The sequence below is a fragment of the Eretmochelys imbricata genome, chromosome 7 (genome assembly GCF_965152235.1).
Source record: "Eretmochelys imbricata isolate rEreImb1 chromosome 7, rEreImb1.hap1, whole genome shotgun sequence".
Classification (NCBI taxonomy): domain Eukaryota; kingdom Metazoa; phylum Chordata; order Testudines; family Cheloniidae; genus Eretmochelys; species Eretmochelys imbricata.
Window position 1 is genome coordinate 76040379 of NC_135578.1, and position 15964 is coordinate 76056342.

Consider the following 15964-nt stretch of genomic DNA (forward strand, 5'->3'; position numbering starts at 1 on the left):
AATGCTGTACTAACTGTGGCTCGCAGGGCAGTTTATTTGGAGGGGAATTTAACCAAATGCAAACTTACAGCATTTCTAATAGTAGTGGATACCTCTTTAGGAAACTCATCTGCCACGGGCAAGTTCTTTTGGCCCTAAGGAAGCCAAATGATTGGCTAAAATGATCCTCTGGTCTCTTTGGTCATGCCTTCTATGGGTTGAAGCAGAATTTGGACCAACTAATAAATATTGTTGCCCAGCATCCCCTCATGGTGGTGGCGTCGGGATTTGAATCTTTCAAAGGGAATTTCTCTGTCCAATCTCTATTTCATTTCTTGTTCTTTCTTGAAGTGCAAGTCTGAAAGTGCTCAGGAGAAATGGTCTTGCTTTGAGTCCACACAAAAGTTAACAATATGAAACAAAACAAAGCTCCTGTTTGCACCCGTAAGAGTTCTGTTAGGCACAGCAATATTAGGACTAGTCTACACTAGAAGCTGTAGCACTTCTAGTGAAGATGCTCTGTGCTCACGGAAGAGAGCTCTACTGTCAGCATAATAAATCCACCTCCACAAGAGCCGCTAGCTATGTCAGCAGGAGAAATGACGTAAATTATACCAAAGTAGGTGGTAGTGTAGAGCGGGCCTTAGTCTAGTCTGACTATTCATTCGTAGTAACTTATCTAAAGAGACAAAAGAGAAACTATTCTCTTCAGATTAAGCTTGTTGTTCCTTTGGATGGAGAAAACCCCTCTTCTCCCTAAAAATAGGAAAAGGTGGTAAGCCTTTTTGGGGATACTGTGAAGAGTCGCTAAGCTTTCCCCAGTGAGTCTACTCTGATTATGGTTCAGATTATTCCAAATAAAAGTTATTTACATTCTATTGAGTGAAATGAATTTATTTCTGTAGCCAATTTGCCTCCCACTAGGGTTTTTTATCTCCCAACCTATAGATATATCTTTTTGTAAGTGCTATGGGTTTCCTGGCTGGGAAACCCAACGGGAACCTTAGACAACCAGTGTCAGCTTTTTAAAATTCTGCCGTTTCATTAGTCACTCTTGCCTGTACAAATACAAAACCATGTAGAGAATGATTTTGTGTATTGGAAGAATATGCAAGAAAAATATCTGATGTGCCAGTTCAAACAGTAGGTCTCTGTTCTATTGTGTGAAATTCACCCCTGTGCAGAAGGCCAGCACAATGACCTATGCACCATTTATGTCACATTTAAACCCTCAAAATTGGTCTTAAGTGGAATTTAAGTTCTGCACCTGGCTATGTTTCATCTATTGTGCATATTATTGTCCTGCAACCACAGTAAAATGATTCAGTTTGATTTCCTTATCAAGCTTTTATTACCTCACCTAAATGCCAGTTTTATTTATGGGCTAAGGTTTTTTGTTTGTTCATTTTAATATGCTATATACAAACCTGACTATTTGACTAATGCGAGTTCATCTTTATGTATAAAATTCCATCCTCATGAGTGGATCAGAGATGAGGAGTCATGACATTGTTTCTCTTTTACAACTTGGAAAGTGACTTCTCTATAGATTTTTTTTTTCCTGCTCCAAATAATGATATCTGTTTTCTGAATACCTAGGTCCCAGGGGATCTCGGCAAGGAAGTGTGATCGGACTGAAACTGGGCACCCCAGTTTTGAAGTTTGTCAAAATGCAGGCCATGTTAAATGCAAAAGATATTCCATTCCCTTGAGCAGAGTAAATGATATGCTGCAGACACCTTAGATGCAGACACCAGGCTCATGGATGGTCACATGTATATCCACATCTAAACTGTAACGTTAAAAGTTACAACTGAACAATAAGTAATCCAGAATGCCAAGTCGTTTGTTGACGCTCGCTAAATGACATGTTTTCCAAGATCCTGTGAAATTGCATTGCAGGTTGGGAAACATGTAATACTGTTCTCACATTTCTCATGGAAGATTACAGGAAATTGCACCCATGTTTCGCACATCAGGACTCAAAAATTACCAGAGATTTACCCCTGAGCAGGAAAACCTCAATATCCCTTGCATATTAAGTCTTCAACAAGAAGTCAAATAAGGCACTGGAACTGCACATGGTGGGCCAGATTCAGAGGTGATGTAAATGGTAATGTACACTACACATTGTTAAATAGTTATAATTTACTCACTGATGGGGCATGAGGATGGGATTGTAGCAGGGGAAATAGCCAACAGGAAGGTTTAAAACAACACTGAGGGCCCTTTTATCACTTTCTTACACCCTTCTGTTGGTTGCTTTTCCTGGTTTAATGCTTGCTAGTATGTAAATTGCACTTCTATTTATACTGGTTTAGAGATGTATAATTATCACCATTATTTATGTTACCTCTGAATTTGGTGAGGTCTTTCATAGGAAAACTGCTTAATTCCAAATTCTGTTCTGATATGACAGTTTAGCATATGTAGATACACATAAAATCCTAGACACAGATATGGAATTAACTATGGGTTGAACACTAATCATGTGCCAGGGAATTATCAATATGAAAACTCCTCCCACAGTCCTCCTAGAACCGGAACCAGAACATCTAGTTCCAGGGGGCAGGCAGAGGATAATTTTAAAAGATATCCACTGGTCTTTTCCTGCATGGCCATCCATAAACAACAAATAGTATGTTCCACACAGAAGGATTTCATCTTAAGTGATTATTATGCCTTCTTTTTATTGTCTCTGCTTTAAAGAGTGCCATTGCAATTGAGTGAATGTTTCAGAAGTTTGTTTTGCTTTGAGAATACAGTCATGCTTATTATTGCTTTAGGGTTTTTTGTTTTGTTTGTTACTTGTTGATAGGTGCTCATTATTTCATTGTATTCAATCATTTCCAGGTACTGTTTTCCATGGGTTTGTTTGACTGATGGATAATTCTTCATGCTTACACAGTATAGGAGACTGCACAGTTACTGATGTGAGAGGTGGTGGATATCATGCAAGCTGAGCTATTTGCATTAGGGATGGAGTTATGGAAGTGAAAGCATGATTTGATTGCTAATACAAAATCACAGCAACTCTGTAGCAAGTCTGAATGCTCAGTAGTCTCACTTCAGTGTGTCTGGTGCGTAGCCTTCCAGCATGAGTGTATATTTTAATGTGTTGTCCAAATGATGAATTATATGCAAAACAGAGGTGAGGAAATAGTATCATATATAAAGCAATTTATATAGGGACTTGCTTGCTAGTCATGCGATAGTTAAATATCTTTCCATTGTTAATGCCTCATTTTAAATGTTTAATTTGACTGTTAGGGTAATATCAAAGCCCAAAAGCAACTATTATTTTATTTTTCCAGTTTTGTAAAATATTTCTTCCGTGTATATTTAAAAAAAATGTATTAGAAGTAAATGTAAATGTATTAGACCTTCAGGGTCTCCTTGTGGATAATTTAAAAAGCCTTTGTGTGTTGAATGAAAAATCAGTAGGCAAGTTCTCCATGCTGTGGACTTCTGTCTTTTGAGTATTAAGGGGAAAGTGAAGAGTGTTCATATTACTAAAATCAGATAATGTAGTGTATGCACAATCACCATTTTTCAGCAAGAGGTTCCAATAGGATTTTTCTGTTTCATTCTTCCTGTACTGCAGACCTAATGGTTCAGCTGCTTGTTTTCCAGGTAGTGAGACAAATTCAAAAGCAATCCCAGACATCTTTCAAGTCCTTTTCAGCTTGGTTTTATCACTTCCCAAGTTCTATCATTTGTCTCCAACAGTGGCAAGTGAAAAGCCATGAATGGTCAACAGAAACGTCAGTGCTATTTTCTTTCTTTCATTTATAGCTAATTTCTGAATTGGGGATATAATGAAAACACTGAGTTAAGTATGTATTTTATATAATTTGTTTCTACTCAATTGCCAGCATTTAGGTTCAGCTTCAGTTGTGACAATCACAACTGCTTTAAAATTGATTAGACAATTTAAGTTGAAATTTAACTCTGGATGTGGCAGAGAGAGATAAGCTTGTGAATAGGAGCATAAAGCATTAATCTTGTGGTTCTCCAACTGATGTCAGTGAAGCTGGCATTTCGTGTTTATTCTGTGGCTTTGAGCATAAGATTTTAGTCTTTCAAAGTGTGAACAGTACACAAATTAGTAGCTTCCTTGGCTTCTCGTGAAAGAATCAAGAATTCCTTGGACTGTTTAATTATTAAATAACTAAACTCAGACTTTGTGAAAACAGATGTTTCTGAAGTGTCTGGTCTCTAGTTCCAGGGGAAGACATTTCCCATTATGTGACACTGGTGAGCGGGTTCATTTGCTTGTTAGTCTTTTCTTTTGAATTTTCACCCAGAGGACATGTGACAACAGTATTGTTTTCATGTTTCCCTGTTGCCGTTCCCAGTGTTGGAGCATCAGGAAAATGCAAAATGAAAGGGGTAGCTTTAAACAGAAGCTGCCTCATTTTAATTTTCAATTTACAGCTCACCATTCCAGCATTATGTAGGTTATTTTCATTTTTGCCTCTAAGTGATATTTCAGCAAGGAAAGATCAAGTCATCCATAAAGAACTGACAGAGAGGCAAATACGAAAACAGCTGGCTACCAAACCAAAGTGGTAAATTCTTTTTAATTGTGATTTTGGACTACCTCAGAGCAAGTATCTACTGGTTAAATTGCGACTTCTGTTTACCCTAGCGTTTATTTCCTTTTGTTAACCTATCCTTTGAGTGGTTCACTACTGGATTTCAGCATGAATGGGTGGGCATGTATCAGTAACATCCTGAGATGAGAATAAAGGGGCAAATTAGATGCTGGATAGAAAAATCACTCAAGAGTGAGTGGCAATGGGAAGCTTTAAATGGAAATTTACAAGTGTGATTGGTCAGTTGTAGAACCTCGCATATTCATAATGCCTATGCTCCAGTTAAGTGTGTAGGCTCCACTTCAGTCCCGCTTAGCTTTTGCATACCCCTCATACTACCCCTCAAGAGGGCTAAATTTCATCGAACGTGTAGAAGCAATTTGGGTGACAATATTGAAAACAACTTCCAAGTTCCCAACGGTGAGGTCTGTTCCTCTTGGAGACTGTTCTGCAGTTTACATAGTTGAAGCCTCGTTGCTTGAGTGATTTAAAACTGGATTGAACAGCATTAGAGAATATATTGTAAGAAGCAACCCTTCACTAAATGGCAGGAAAGTAGACAAACTAACGTAAAAGGTCTTTTCCATTTCACTTTCGTCTGCACTGAACCTTATGTCAGTCTTATAAAAGTGAAATAATTATTCTGGGTGCAAAGAACCAAACTAAGGAATATGTCCAGTTAACTAATCTGGTATAATATATCCAGTTTACAGATAAGTAAAAATAAAAATATTTTGAGGGTGGGGTGGATATTGTAAAAGAAACATTGAAATAATTCTCACAGTGCACAGCTGCAATAAAATGGGAAAACTACCACCCTGTACTAGCAGAGTTTTTGAATACAAATTGGAACTGTATATTGAATATATTATATTGAACCGTTGCCCTCTAGTGGATGGGATCAGAACTTGCTCGACTGTGTGTCATGCTCGATATTGCTAATTGCAGAGGCCTTCATCTTGCAGTCTGATCTTTGTGGATGTAAGGATCCATCTGAACAGATCCAACTGCAGGATTTGGAGTCTGAGTTAGTACTGGGGTTCAAATGGCAGGGGCTGGCACTTTTGGAAAGAGAGGATCTGAGTCTATTCCCACTGTTGCAATGTTGTTCTGAATGGCCATGGTGTAAAGCACTATGGCGGCCATGAAGTTCATAAGTGGTAATAGATTTGTGAACTACAAAATACTTTTAGATTTCAACTGCAATGCTGCGTATGTGGTATTGACCACTGCACCAAAGAAAAAATATGACTGCTGAGAAGGAAGTGTACACTGTCCAATATGATACCAGTTCTTGATAATCTAACATGAGGAAAAAGTTTAGTTGGCCTTCTTTTCTTTGGAAAAGAGAAGACTTGAAGTTGTCTTAATAAAAACTACTAAATTAGTGAAGAGATGGATTGACAGTTGATTGAGATAAATCATTCATACTTGTAAGGACTTAGATAACTAAGGATCTTAATGTAAATATTAGAAAATTAAGGGTCAATATGGATTCAAAGAGAGCCATTGCATTCATTAAACATAAAATGAAAAATAGGAAAGAAAATTGGCAGGATTAGCTAATACAACTTCAAGAGACACCTAGGTTTGCTTCTGGAGAAGGAATGAATTGAAGGATTTAATTTTTGAAAAAAGAAGAAAGGTGCCATTCAAATCAACCAGATAAGATCTGATTGATGCCTTGATAGCCTTTTCCTGTTACTAAAGTGTTTTACATATTTAGGGGTGTTTATTCTGGAAGTCTGATCTTAATGAAGCGTGTGAGTCAATAGTGAAACATGAAATATTGTCATGTTCATAAACTGTGTCTCTTCATTTTTTTCCGATGTAGATAATAACATATAAAATATACATTTGCAATTCAGATGGGGGAATGCAGTGCCCTGGGGGAAAGACCAGATCTCCAGAGCCATCATCAGCAAAAGAGTGGGGTGAAATAATTACATGATAAAGTAGAACGTCATGGCTTAGAATATTTTTTTCAGTCTCTCACAAGGCCTCATTGTTTGCAGGAGATGTGTTAATTGTGTTTACAACTGCATGGTTGTTAATTTAGGTATATTAAACTCAATATTGAGTTAAGAAAAGAAATATCAGTTTGCACTACACAAATGTTGACAGTGGGAGTAGCATGTCTGCAACTTCAGTAGAAAAGGTATTTTTAGAAAAAAAATGTTATTTTTGGAAAGCAGCCTTTTTTTTTCGTAACTGACTTTTGAACCTCAGAGGAGGAAAAATAATCTTTTTTCCCCATGTGTTTCTTTTTTTGGAAACACCTATTTCTACAGTCACATCAATCTAAAACAACTACCAGACTTGGAATTATAAAGGTTCAGCTTTCAGTTTCAATGCTGCACCGGTACAGGTTGTCAAGGCTTCTGCTACTTTTACAATCCTGACAGTCTTTTTCATTTAACTCTTCATATATGATATTAGTGGCTATCCCTTGTTGAGGGTAGCACTTATTATTTGTTTTTAATATTTTGGTTCCAGCATTTTGATGCCATGTTACATATATAAAATTATTCATTTATCTTAATGTGTGTGTTTGTGTGCGCATTGTCATAAATGAATGCAGCGCTCATGAAAGGTGTTGGACGCACAGATCTGGGGACTGAAGTCTTTCATCCGCAAACACAGCATAGGCAGTGGTGGCACAAGCTTACCCAGACTGCTCTGCCAGTGTGCCTCAACCCTGACTTTGAGGGACAACAAACAGGAGTGAAAGGATAGATTTAGTCACTGTGCCCATTCAATCCTCGGTTTCTCTGCTGTGTCTGACAACTAGTGTCAGCTGTGATGGTGCTTTCTGGTGATGTGGATTCTTCACTAGAAACCGGCTCTGGACCGCTGTCTTATTTCACTTCAGGCACTGAAATGTCATCAGATGGTAATGACTTTAATTCAATAGCAACCTGAACTGGATTGCACTTGAGACCACGTTGCACAGTGGGCATGGGGAGCTCAGCAACTCCCGGGAGCTGTTCAATACCTGGTAAGATCAGGCCTGTAAAGGTGAAAGGTTCTGTATCCTGGTACTAATCCTGGAATGCTACGGAGTTTAAAAATCGGCAGTATTTAAACTAATAAGACAAAATTAATTTAAAATAGTTAAGAATTGTATTTACATAGGAGTAAGGGGCATGACAGCAGTATACTTTGGAACATCTTATTATACAGAATATTATAGGTACTTCTGACTTTTGGATCTCCCATTTCCTGTGGTGTGGACTTTATAGGAGAGATAGTGTAACTTACGATGGAGGTATGTGTTTGCCCATTTTATCAGGAGTTATTTACATGTCAGCTCTGCTGCTGGATTTTCATCATGTGTTGGTGATTACAGATTTTTTAAAAAATATTTTAACAAACATTAAAAATAATTTTGAAATGAGTGTCACTTTCTGACAAAGTTAGAAAGATCTACCGATACACTTTCAGATATGCCAGGGAACCCTTAAAGATAAGTGAGTACTTGGTCGAGTTCTGGTTTCAGTCTTTGTGTAAGGAACACAGGCATAAGGCTAGGATCACTATTTGCGATATTTAGTTCAGTTTGTATACTTAAATAGAGAAAATATTTCTTAAAATTACTTCCAAGTATTTTCAGTGCACATTTAACATCATAACTTGTATATTCATTTTATGTAGGGAAAGCAACAAGTACCAGTAGTACATGCACCTGAAACATTCACACTGTTTCAGGGGACTCTAAGGTACAGATACATCCCATTGGCAGGAGGGATATAGGCTCCTGTACTGGTTTTCACTTGTGTGAGGTTCAGAAGAATATATCTTATCTCACTGCATTAATCCCTTTTCTGTTAGTTTCCATCACCAGACAGAACCGTTTCTGACTCAAGTAGCATCTGTGGTAGAATGGGCTACATGTGCCTCTCCTTGATCACCCTCTTCCCCACTTTGTTGATCTGTTGGGACCAATATGTATAGGCTATAGAAATCCTGCACGGGAGCATGGAGCTGCCTGTGTTAGCATGGCACATCCCCATGGAACATGGTTTGCCCAGTTAGTGGCATGGTCAGGCCCCCAACCGACTATTAAACATGCTGTGATCAAGGCACACACTAGCTACTCCCGCCAGTCAGATAGCTCTAGGAGCCTCCATATAACCAGCACCTCTCCATACCCCCCCCCCAAATGTAGAGCATGGCTCCAGTGAGCACAGGCACAGTTCGTCCTTTAAATGCAACTGGTGGAGCTTTCAGTAGCTTTTCAACTGCACAATGATCATAAAAGAAAGTGGCACCTATTACGCCACAGTCAGCTATCTGAAATCTCATATGGTAGGAAGCATTTCCCATGGACAGACTGAATTTTATTTGAAAAGAAAGTTATTAATACTGGTTGGTATTTCTGCTTCTATTGCTGGCAGTGCCAGCTTGCTGGAACATGGCATGATTTGTGATACAAGCTGTGCATGATTTCTGAGCCCTGCTTTTTTTCCTTCTTTTATGTGAATACCATGTATTGGTCTTGCTCCTCTCTCTGCTCCCTTCTCATGGTCTTAGGGTATGTCTACACTACGGAATTAGGTTGAATTTATAGAAGTCGTTTTTTTAGAAATCGGTTTTATATATTCGAGTGTGTGTGTCCCCACAGAAAATGCTCTAAGTGCATTAAGTGCATTAACTCGGCGGAGTGCTTCCACAGTACCGAGGCTAGAGTCAACTTCCGGAGCGTTGCACTGTGGGTAGCTATCCCACAGTTCCTGCAGTCTCCGCTGCCCATTGGAATTCTGGGTTGAGATCCCAATGCCTGATGGGGCTAAAACATTGTCGCGGGTGGTTCTGGGTACATATCGTCAGGCCCCCGTTCCCTCCCTCCCTCCGTGAAAGCAAGAGCAGACAATCACTTCACGCCTTTTTTCCTGAGTTACCTGTGCAGACGCCATACCACGGCAAGCATGGAGCCCGCTCAGGTAACCGTCACCATATGTCTCCTGGGTGCTGGCAGACGCGGTACTGCATTGCTACACAGTAGCAGCAACCCCTTGCCTTGTGGCAGCAGACGGTACAGTACGACTGGTAGCCGTCATCGTCATGTCTGAGGTGCTCCTGGCCACGTCGGCCGGGAGCGCCTGGGCAGACATGGGCGCAGGGACTAAATTTGGAGTGACTTGACCAGGTCATTCTCTTTAGTCCTGCAGTCAGTCCTATTGAACCGTCTTATGGTGAGCAGGCAGGCGATACGGATTGCTAGCAGTCGTACTGTACCATCTTCTGCCGGGCAGGCAAGAGATGACGATGGCTAGCAGTCGTATTGCATCATCTTCTGCCGAGCAGCCATGAGATGTGGATGGCATGCAGTCCTTCTGCACCGTCTGCTGCCAGCCAAAGTTGTAAAAGATAGATGGAGTGGATCAAAACAAGAAATAGACCAGATTTGTTTTGTACTCATTTGCTTCTCCCCCTCCCCCATGTAGGGGACTCATTCCTCTAGGTCACACTGCAGTCACTCACAGAGAAGGTGCAGCGAGGTAAATCTAGCCATGTATCAATCAGAGGCCAGACTAACCTCCTTGTTCCAATAAGAACAATAACTTAGGTGCACCATTTCTTATTGGAACCTTCCGTGAACTCCTGCCTGAAATACTCCTTGATGTAAAGCCACCCCCTTTGTTGATTTTAGCTCCCTGAAGCCAACCCTGTAAGCCGTGTCGTCAGTCGCCCCTCCCTCCGTCAGAGCAACGGCAGACAATCGTTCCGCGCCTTTTTTCTGTGTGGACGCCATACCAAGGCAAGCATGGAGGCTGCTCAGCTCACGTTGGCAATTAGGAGCACATTAAACACCACACGCATTATCCAGCAGTATATGCAGCACCAGAACCTAGCAAAGCGATACCGGGCGAGGAGGCGACATCAGCGCGGTCACATGAGTGATCAGGACATGGACACAGATTTCTCTGAAAGCATGGGCCCTGCCAATGCATGCATCATGGTACTAATGGGGCAGGTTCATGCTGTGGAACGCCGATTCTGGGCTCGGGAAACAAGCACAGACTGGTGGGACCGCATAGTGTTGCAGGTCTGGGACAATTCCCAGTGGCTGTGAAACTTTCGCATGCGTAAGGGCACTTTCATGGAACTTTGTGACTTGCTTTCCCCTGCCCTGAAGCGCATGAATACCAAGATGAGAGCAGCCCTCACAGTTGAGATGCGAGTGGCAATAGCCCTGTGGAAGCTTGCAACGCCAGACAGCTACCGGTCAGTTGGGAATCAATTTGGAGTGGGCAAATCTACTGTGGGGGCTGCTGTGATGCAAGTAGCCCACGCAATCAAAGATCTGCTGATATCAAGGGTAGTGACCCTGGGAAATGTGCAGGTCATAGTGGATGGCTTTGCTGCAATGGGATTCCCTAACTGTGGTGGGGCCATAGACAGAACCCTTATCCCTATCTTGGCACAGGAGCACCAAGCTGGCGAGTACATAAACCGCAAGTGTTACTTTTCAATAGTGCTGCAAGCTCTGGTGGATCACAGGGGACGTTTCATCAACATCAGCGTGGGATGGCCGGGAAAGGTACAGGACGCTCGCATCTTCAGGAACTCTGGTCTGTTTCAAAAGCTGCAGGAAGGGACTTTATTCCCAGACCAGAAAATAACTGTTGGGGACGTTGAAATGCCTATATGTATCCTTGGGGACCCAGCCAACCCCTTAATGCCATGGCTCATGAAGCCGTACACAGGCAGCCTGGACAGTAGTCAGGAGCTGTTCAACTACAGGCTGAGCAAGTGCAGAATGGTGGTAGAATGTGCATTTGGACGTTTAAAGGGTCGCTGGCGCAGTTTACTGACTCGCTTAGACCTCAGCGAAACCAATATTCCCACTGTTATTACTGCTTGCTGTGTGCTCCACAATATCTGTGAGAGTAAGGGGGAGACGTTTTTGGCAGGGTGGGAGGTTGAGGCAAATCATCTGGCTGCTGGTTACGCGCAGCCAGACACCAGGAAGAGCACAGGAGGGCGCGGCACACATCAGAGAAGCTTTGAAAACCAGTTTCATGACTGGCCAGGCTACGGTGTGAAAGTTCTGTTTGTTTCTCCTTGATGAAACCCCCCGCCCCTTGGTTCACTCTACTTCCCTGTAAGCTAACCACCCTCCCCTCCTCCCTTCGATCATTGCTTGCAGAGGCAATAAAGTCATTGTTGCTTCACATTTATGCATTCTTTATTCATTCATCACACAAATAGGGGGATGAGTACCAAGGTAGCCCAGGAGGGGTGGTGGAGGAGGGAAGGAGAATGCCACACAGCACTTTAAAAGTTTACAACTTTAAAATTTATTGAATGCCAGCCTTCTTTTTTTTGGGCAATCCTCTGTGATGGAGTGGCTGGTTGGCCGGTGGCCCCCCCACTGCGTTCTTGGGCATCTGGGTGTGGAGGCTATGGAACTTGGGGAGGAGGGCGGTTGGTTACACAGGGGCTGTAGTGGCAGTCTGTGCTCCAGCTGCCTTTGCTGCAGCTCAACCATACACTGGAGCATACTGGTTTGGTTCTCCAGCAGCCTCAGCATTGAATCCTGCCTCCTCTCATCACGCTGCCGCCACATTTGAGCTTCAGCCCTGTCTTCAGCCCGCCACTAACTCTCTTCAGCCCGCCACCTCTCCTCCCGGTCATTTTGTGCTTTCCTGCACTCTGACATTATTTGCCTCCACGCATTTGTCTGTGCTCTGTCAGTGTGGGAGGACAGCATGAGCTCAGAGAACATTTCATCACGAGTGCGTTTTTTTTTTCTTTCTAATCTTCACTAGCCTCTGGGAAGCAGAATATCTTGTGATCATTGAAACACATGCAGCTGGTGGAGAAAAAAAAAGGGACAGCGGTATTTAAAAAGACACATTTTATAAAACAGTGGCTACACTCTTTCAGGGTAAACCTTGCTGTTAACATTACATACATAGCACATGTGCTTTCGTTACAAGGTCGCATTTTGCCTCCCCCTACCGCGTGGCTACCCCCTCAACCCTTCCCCTTCCCCGTGGCTAACAGCGGGGAACATTTCTGTTCAGCCACAGGCAAACAGCCCAGCAGGAACGGGCTCCTCTGAGTGTCCCCTGAAGAAAAGCACCCTATTTCAACCAGGTGACCATGAATGATATCTCACTCTCCTGAGAATAACACGGAGAGATAAAGAACGGATGTTGTTTGAACGCCAGCAAACATACACCGCAATGCTTTGTTGTACAATGATTCCCGAGTACGTGTTCCTGGCCTGGAGTGGTAAAGTGTCCTACCATGAAGGACGCAATAAGGCTGCCCTCCCCAGAAACCTTTTGCAAAGGCTTTGGGAGTACATCCAGGAGAGCCGTGAATACCAGGGCAAAGTAATCCTTTCACATGCTTGCTTTTAAACCATATATAGTATTTTAAAAGGTACACTCACCGGAGGTCCCTTCTCCGCCTGCCGGGTCCAGGAGGCAGCCTTGAGTGGGTTCGGGGGGGTACTGGTCCAGGTCCGGGGTGAGAAACAGTTCCTGGCTGTCGGGAAAAGTGGTTTATTCGCTTGCTTGCTGTGAGCTATCTACAACCTCATCATCATCATCATCTTCTTCGTTCCCAAAACCTGCTTCCGTGTTGCCTCCATCTCCGTTGAAGGAGTCAAACAACACGGCTGGGGTAGTGGTGGCTGAACCCCCTAAAATGGCATGCAGCTTATCATAGAAGCGGCATGTTTGGGGCTCTGACCCGGAGCGGCCATTCGCCTCTCTGGTTTTCTGGTAGGCTTGCCTCAGCTCCTTAAGTTTCATGCGGCACTGCTTCGGGTCCCTGTTATGGCCTCTGTGCTTCATGCCCTGGGAGATTTTGACAAAGGTTTTGGCATTTCGAAAACTGGAACGGAGTTCTGATAGCACGGATTCCTCTCCCCATACAGCGATCGGATCCCGTACCTCCCGTTCGGTCCATGCTGGAGTTCTTTTGCGATTCTGGGACTCCATCATGGTCACCTGTGCTGATGAGCTCTGCATGGTCACCTGCAGCTTGCCACGCTGGCCAAACAGGAAATGCGATTCAAAAGTTCGCAGTTCTTTTCCTGTCTACCTGGCCAGTGCATCTGAGTTGAGAGTGCTGTCCAGAGCAGTCACAATGGAGCACTCTGGGATAGCTCCCGGAAGCCAATACCGTCGAATTGTGTCCACAGTACCCCAAATTTGACCCCGGCAAGGCCGATTTAAGCGCTAATCCACTTGTCAGGGGTGGAGTAAGGAAATCGATTTTAAGAGCCCTTTAAGTCGAAATAAAGGGCTTCATCGTGTGGACGGGTGCAGGTTTACATCGATTTAACTCTGCTAAATTCGACCTAAAGTCCTAGTGTAGACCAGGGCTTAGATATTCCAGTGTACCAGGACCCTTCACCCTGTCCCCTACCGCTTAGGCACTTTATAGGCTAGACTTTTCTATTCTTCATTGCATGTGTGTTTATTTGAAGATTACAAAGAAAGCTAAAATATTTTTACTGTGGTTTTAATTCTTACATCCGCCACATCCCCTAACATTATAACTGTGTGATGATATCAATAATAATATTTGTCAGAGAAACACAGCTAACAAATCAGAGGTTGTCTTATCCTATCTTAGATTCCTAAATTCTGCTCATATCACACTTGTATTCTGAATTCCTGATGAACAGCTTAACATTTTACTAATATGAACAATCAGGCCCAAATTTTCAAAAGCCTGTGAACAGGTTTTGTCTGGGACCAACAGTAAATACATAGTACTGATGCATAAGCACAAATATGGGATTTGCACACATAAAACAACCTCTGCTTTACTGCATAAACTTGGTGTGCACTTCTGTAAGTTTAGATCATGGTGTCCAAAGTCATGTACTTCGTCTAGATGGAAGGGCATCTGGGTCAAATTTCAGTGGCGTTGCTATCAGGTAGCTGGAGCGATGCTCCAGCAGCAGTCGTATTGATGCGGTATGGGACCACAGCTTAAGATGGTCAGGCCATGCCCCTCCCTACTGTCTCCCAAGCACTCGATCCTATGAAACTTTCAGCAAGGGCAAAAACCTTTTGCCCTCCCACTAGCTTCCCCTAATTGGTACCACTGCCTCTAACCCCAGTGCAGTTGTCAGTGGTAATTCCCCCACACTCCTTTTTTCCTCTTCTCTTTGTCTTTCTCCCCATCTTTATCGTCTTGTTTCTTATCCTCTGTCTCTTCCTTCACACCGTACTATCCATGTATCTTCACTGCTTTTTAGCTGTCTGTGCTGTGTCCTTTTCTCTGTTTTTCTCGTGCTCTTTTCTGTTGTCGATTTGCATCCCTCTACAGTCTTATGGAATGTGAGTCTGGCAAAGATCACCTCATCCCTTAACACTGGCTGGCGGCTCCACTGCAGGGAAGTACTCGTTAGGCAGGAGTGCAGGGAAATACCTAATTTTAGTTCAGGTGTTGCTTGTGGGGTCAGTGGACAATTTGTTCTCTCTCTCTCTCTCTCTCTCTCATGTGCATTTGTAGAAGTTAGAAGAAGCTTCCTGATGAAACTGCAGTGAGGTTCAAGTGTACAAACATTACAGATAGAACCAAGGGACGAACTGAGACTATCGCAGTGTCAATATTTGGTGCTTGTTGCAAGTACGACAGTACCAGATTTTATATTTTCATGCCTCTTGAAAGCGTTGTTTTATACTTGATGTTTGAGAATCATTGCTAGGACGAATTCCATTTCTAATCATATTTCTTGCATTTGACAGTCAATAACTGCACTATGAAATTAAGTCATTTCTGGTCCTGTTAACGTTTCACTATTGGCCACCAAATACTTCATATGTCTCTGAGGAACCATATATGTAGTGGCACAACATCTTTGTTATATAATTTACTATGATCCAGATTGTGGAGCCCTTAACTTTATATTGATGAGCATTTACTAATGTGAGTATTTCCACTGACTTCAAGGTGACAGCTCATGTGAGCAGGTGCTTCTCCCCACCCCCAAGTATGACTTACAGAATTGGGCCTTAGTGTGCTCCTAAGCTGTGTGTATGTACTTTTGTAAAAGAATGGTTGGAAGGGACCAGTGTTTGCCTGTGTTAAAAGTTGAAACAGTCATAATCTAGTGCATATTTGTCTAATGCAGTCAATGTTTATTTTTACACAGGGAATAAATCACAAGATAGTGGGATCGCAGAGATGGAGGAACTTCCAGTCCCACACAACATCAAAATAAGTAACATCACATGTGATTCTTTCAAGATTTCATGGGACATGGATTCTAAATCCAAGGACCGTATTACTCACTATTTTATTGATCTAAACAAGAAAGAGAACAAGAATTCCAACAAATTTAAACACAAGGTAATTTTTTTTTAAATAGCAAACAGTGGAAATGCATGATCTTAGAATAACTAAATGTA

The 15964-nt window shown here is 42.3% G+C and overlaps 1 protein-coding gene across 1 annotated transcript in view; it reads left to right on the forward strand.

Moving 5' to 3' along the window:
* Positions 1–15964, forward strand: part of PHYHIPL (phytanoyl-CoA 2-hydroxylase interacting protein like) — a 59806-nt gene that overhangs the window by 26310 nt on the left and 17532 nt on the right. The window contains exon 3 of the mRNA XM_077822717.1: positions 15709–15905. Within this exon, the coding sequence (XP_077678843.1) occupies positions 15709–15905 (197 nt within the window). The remainder of the gene's footprint in view (positions 1–15708; positions 15906–15964) is intronic.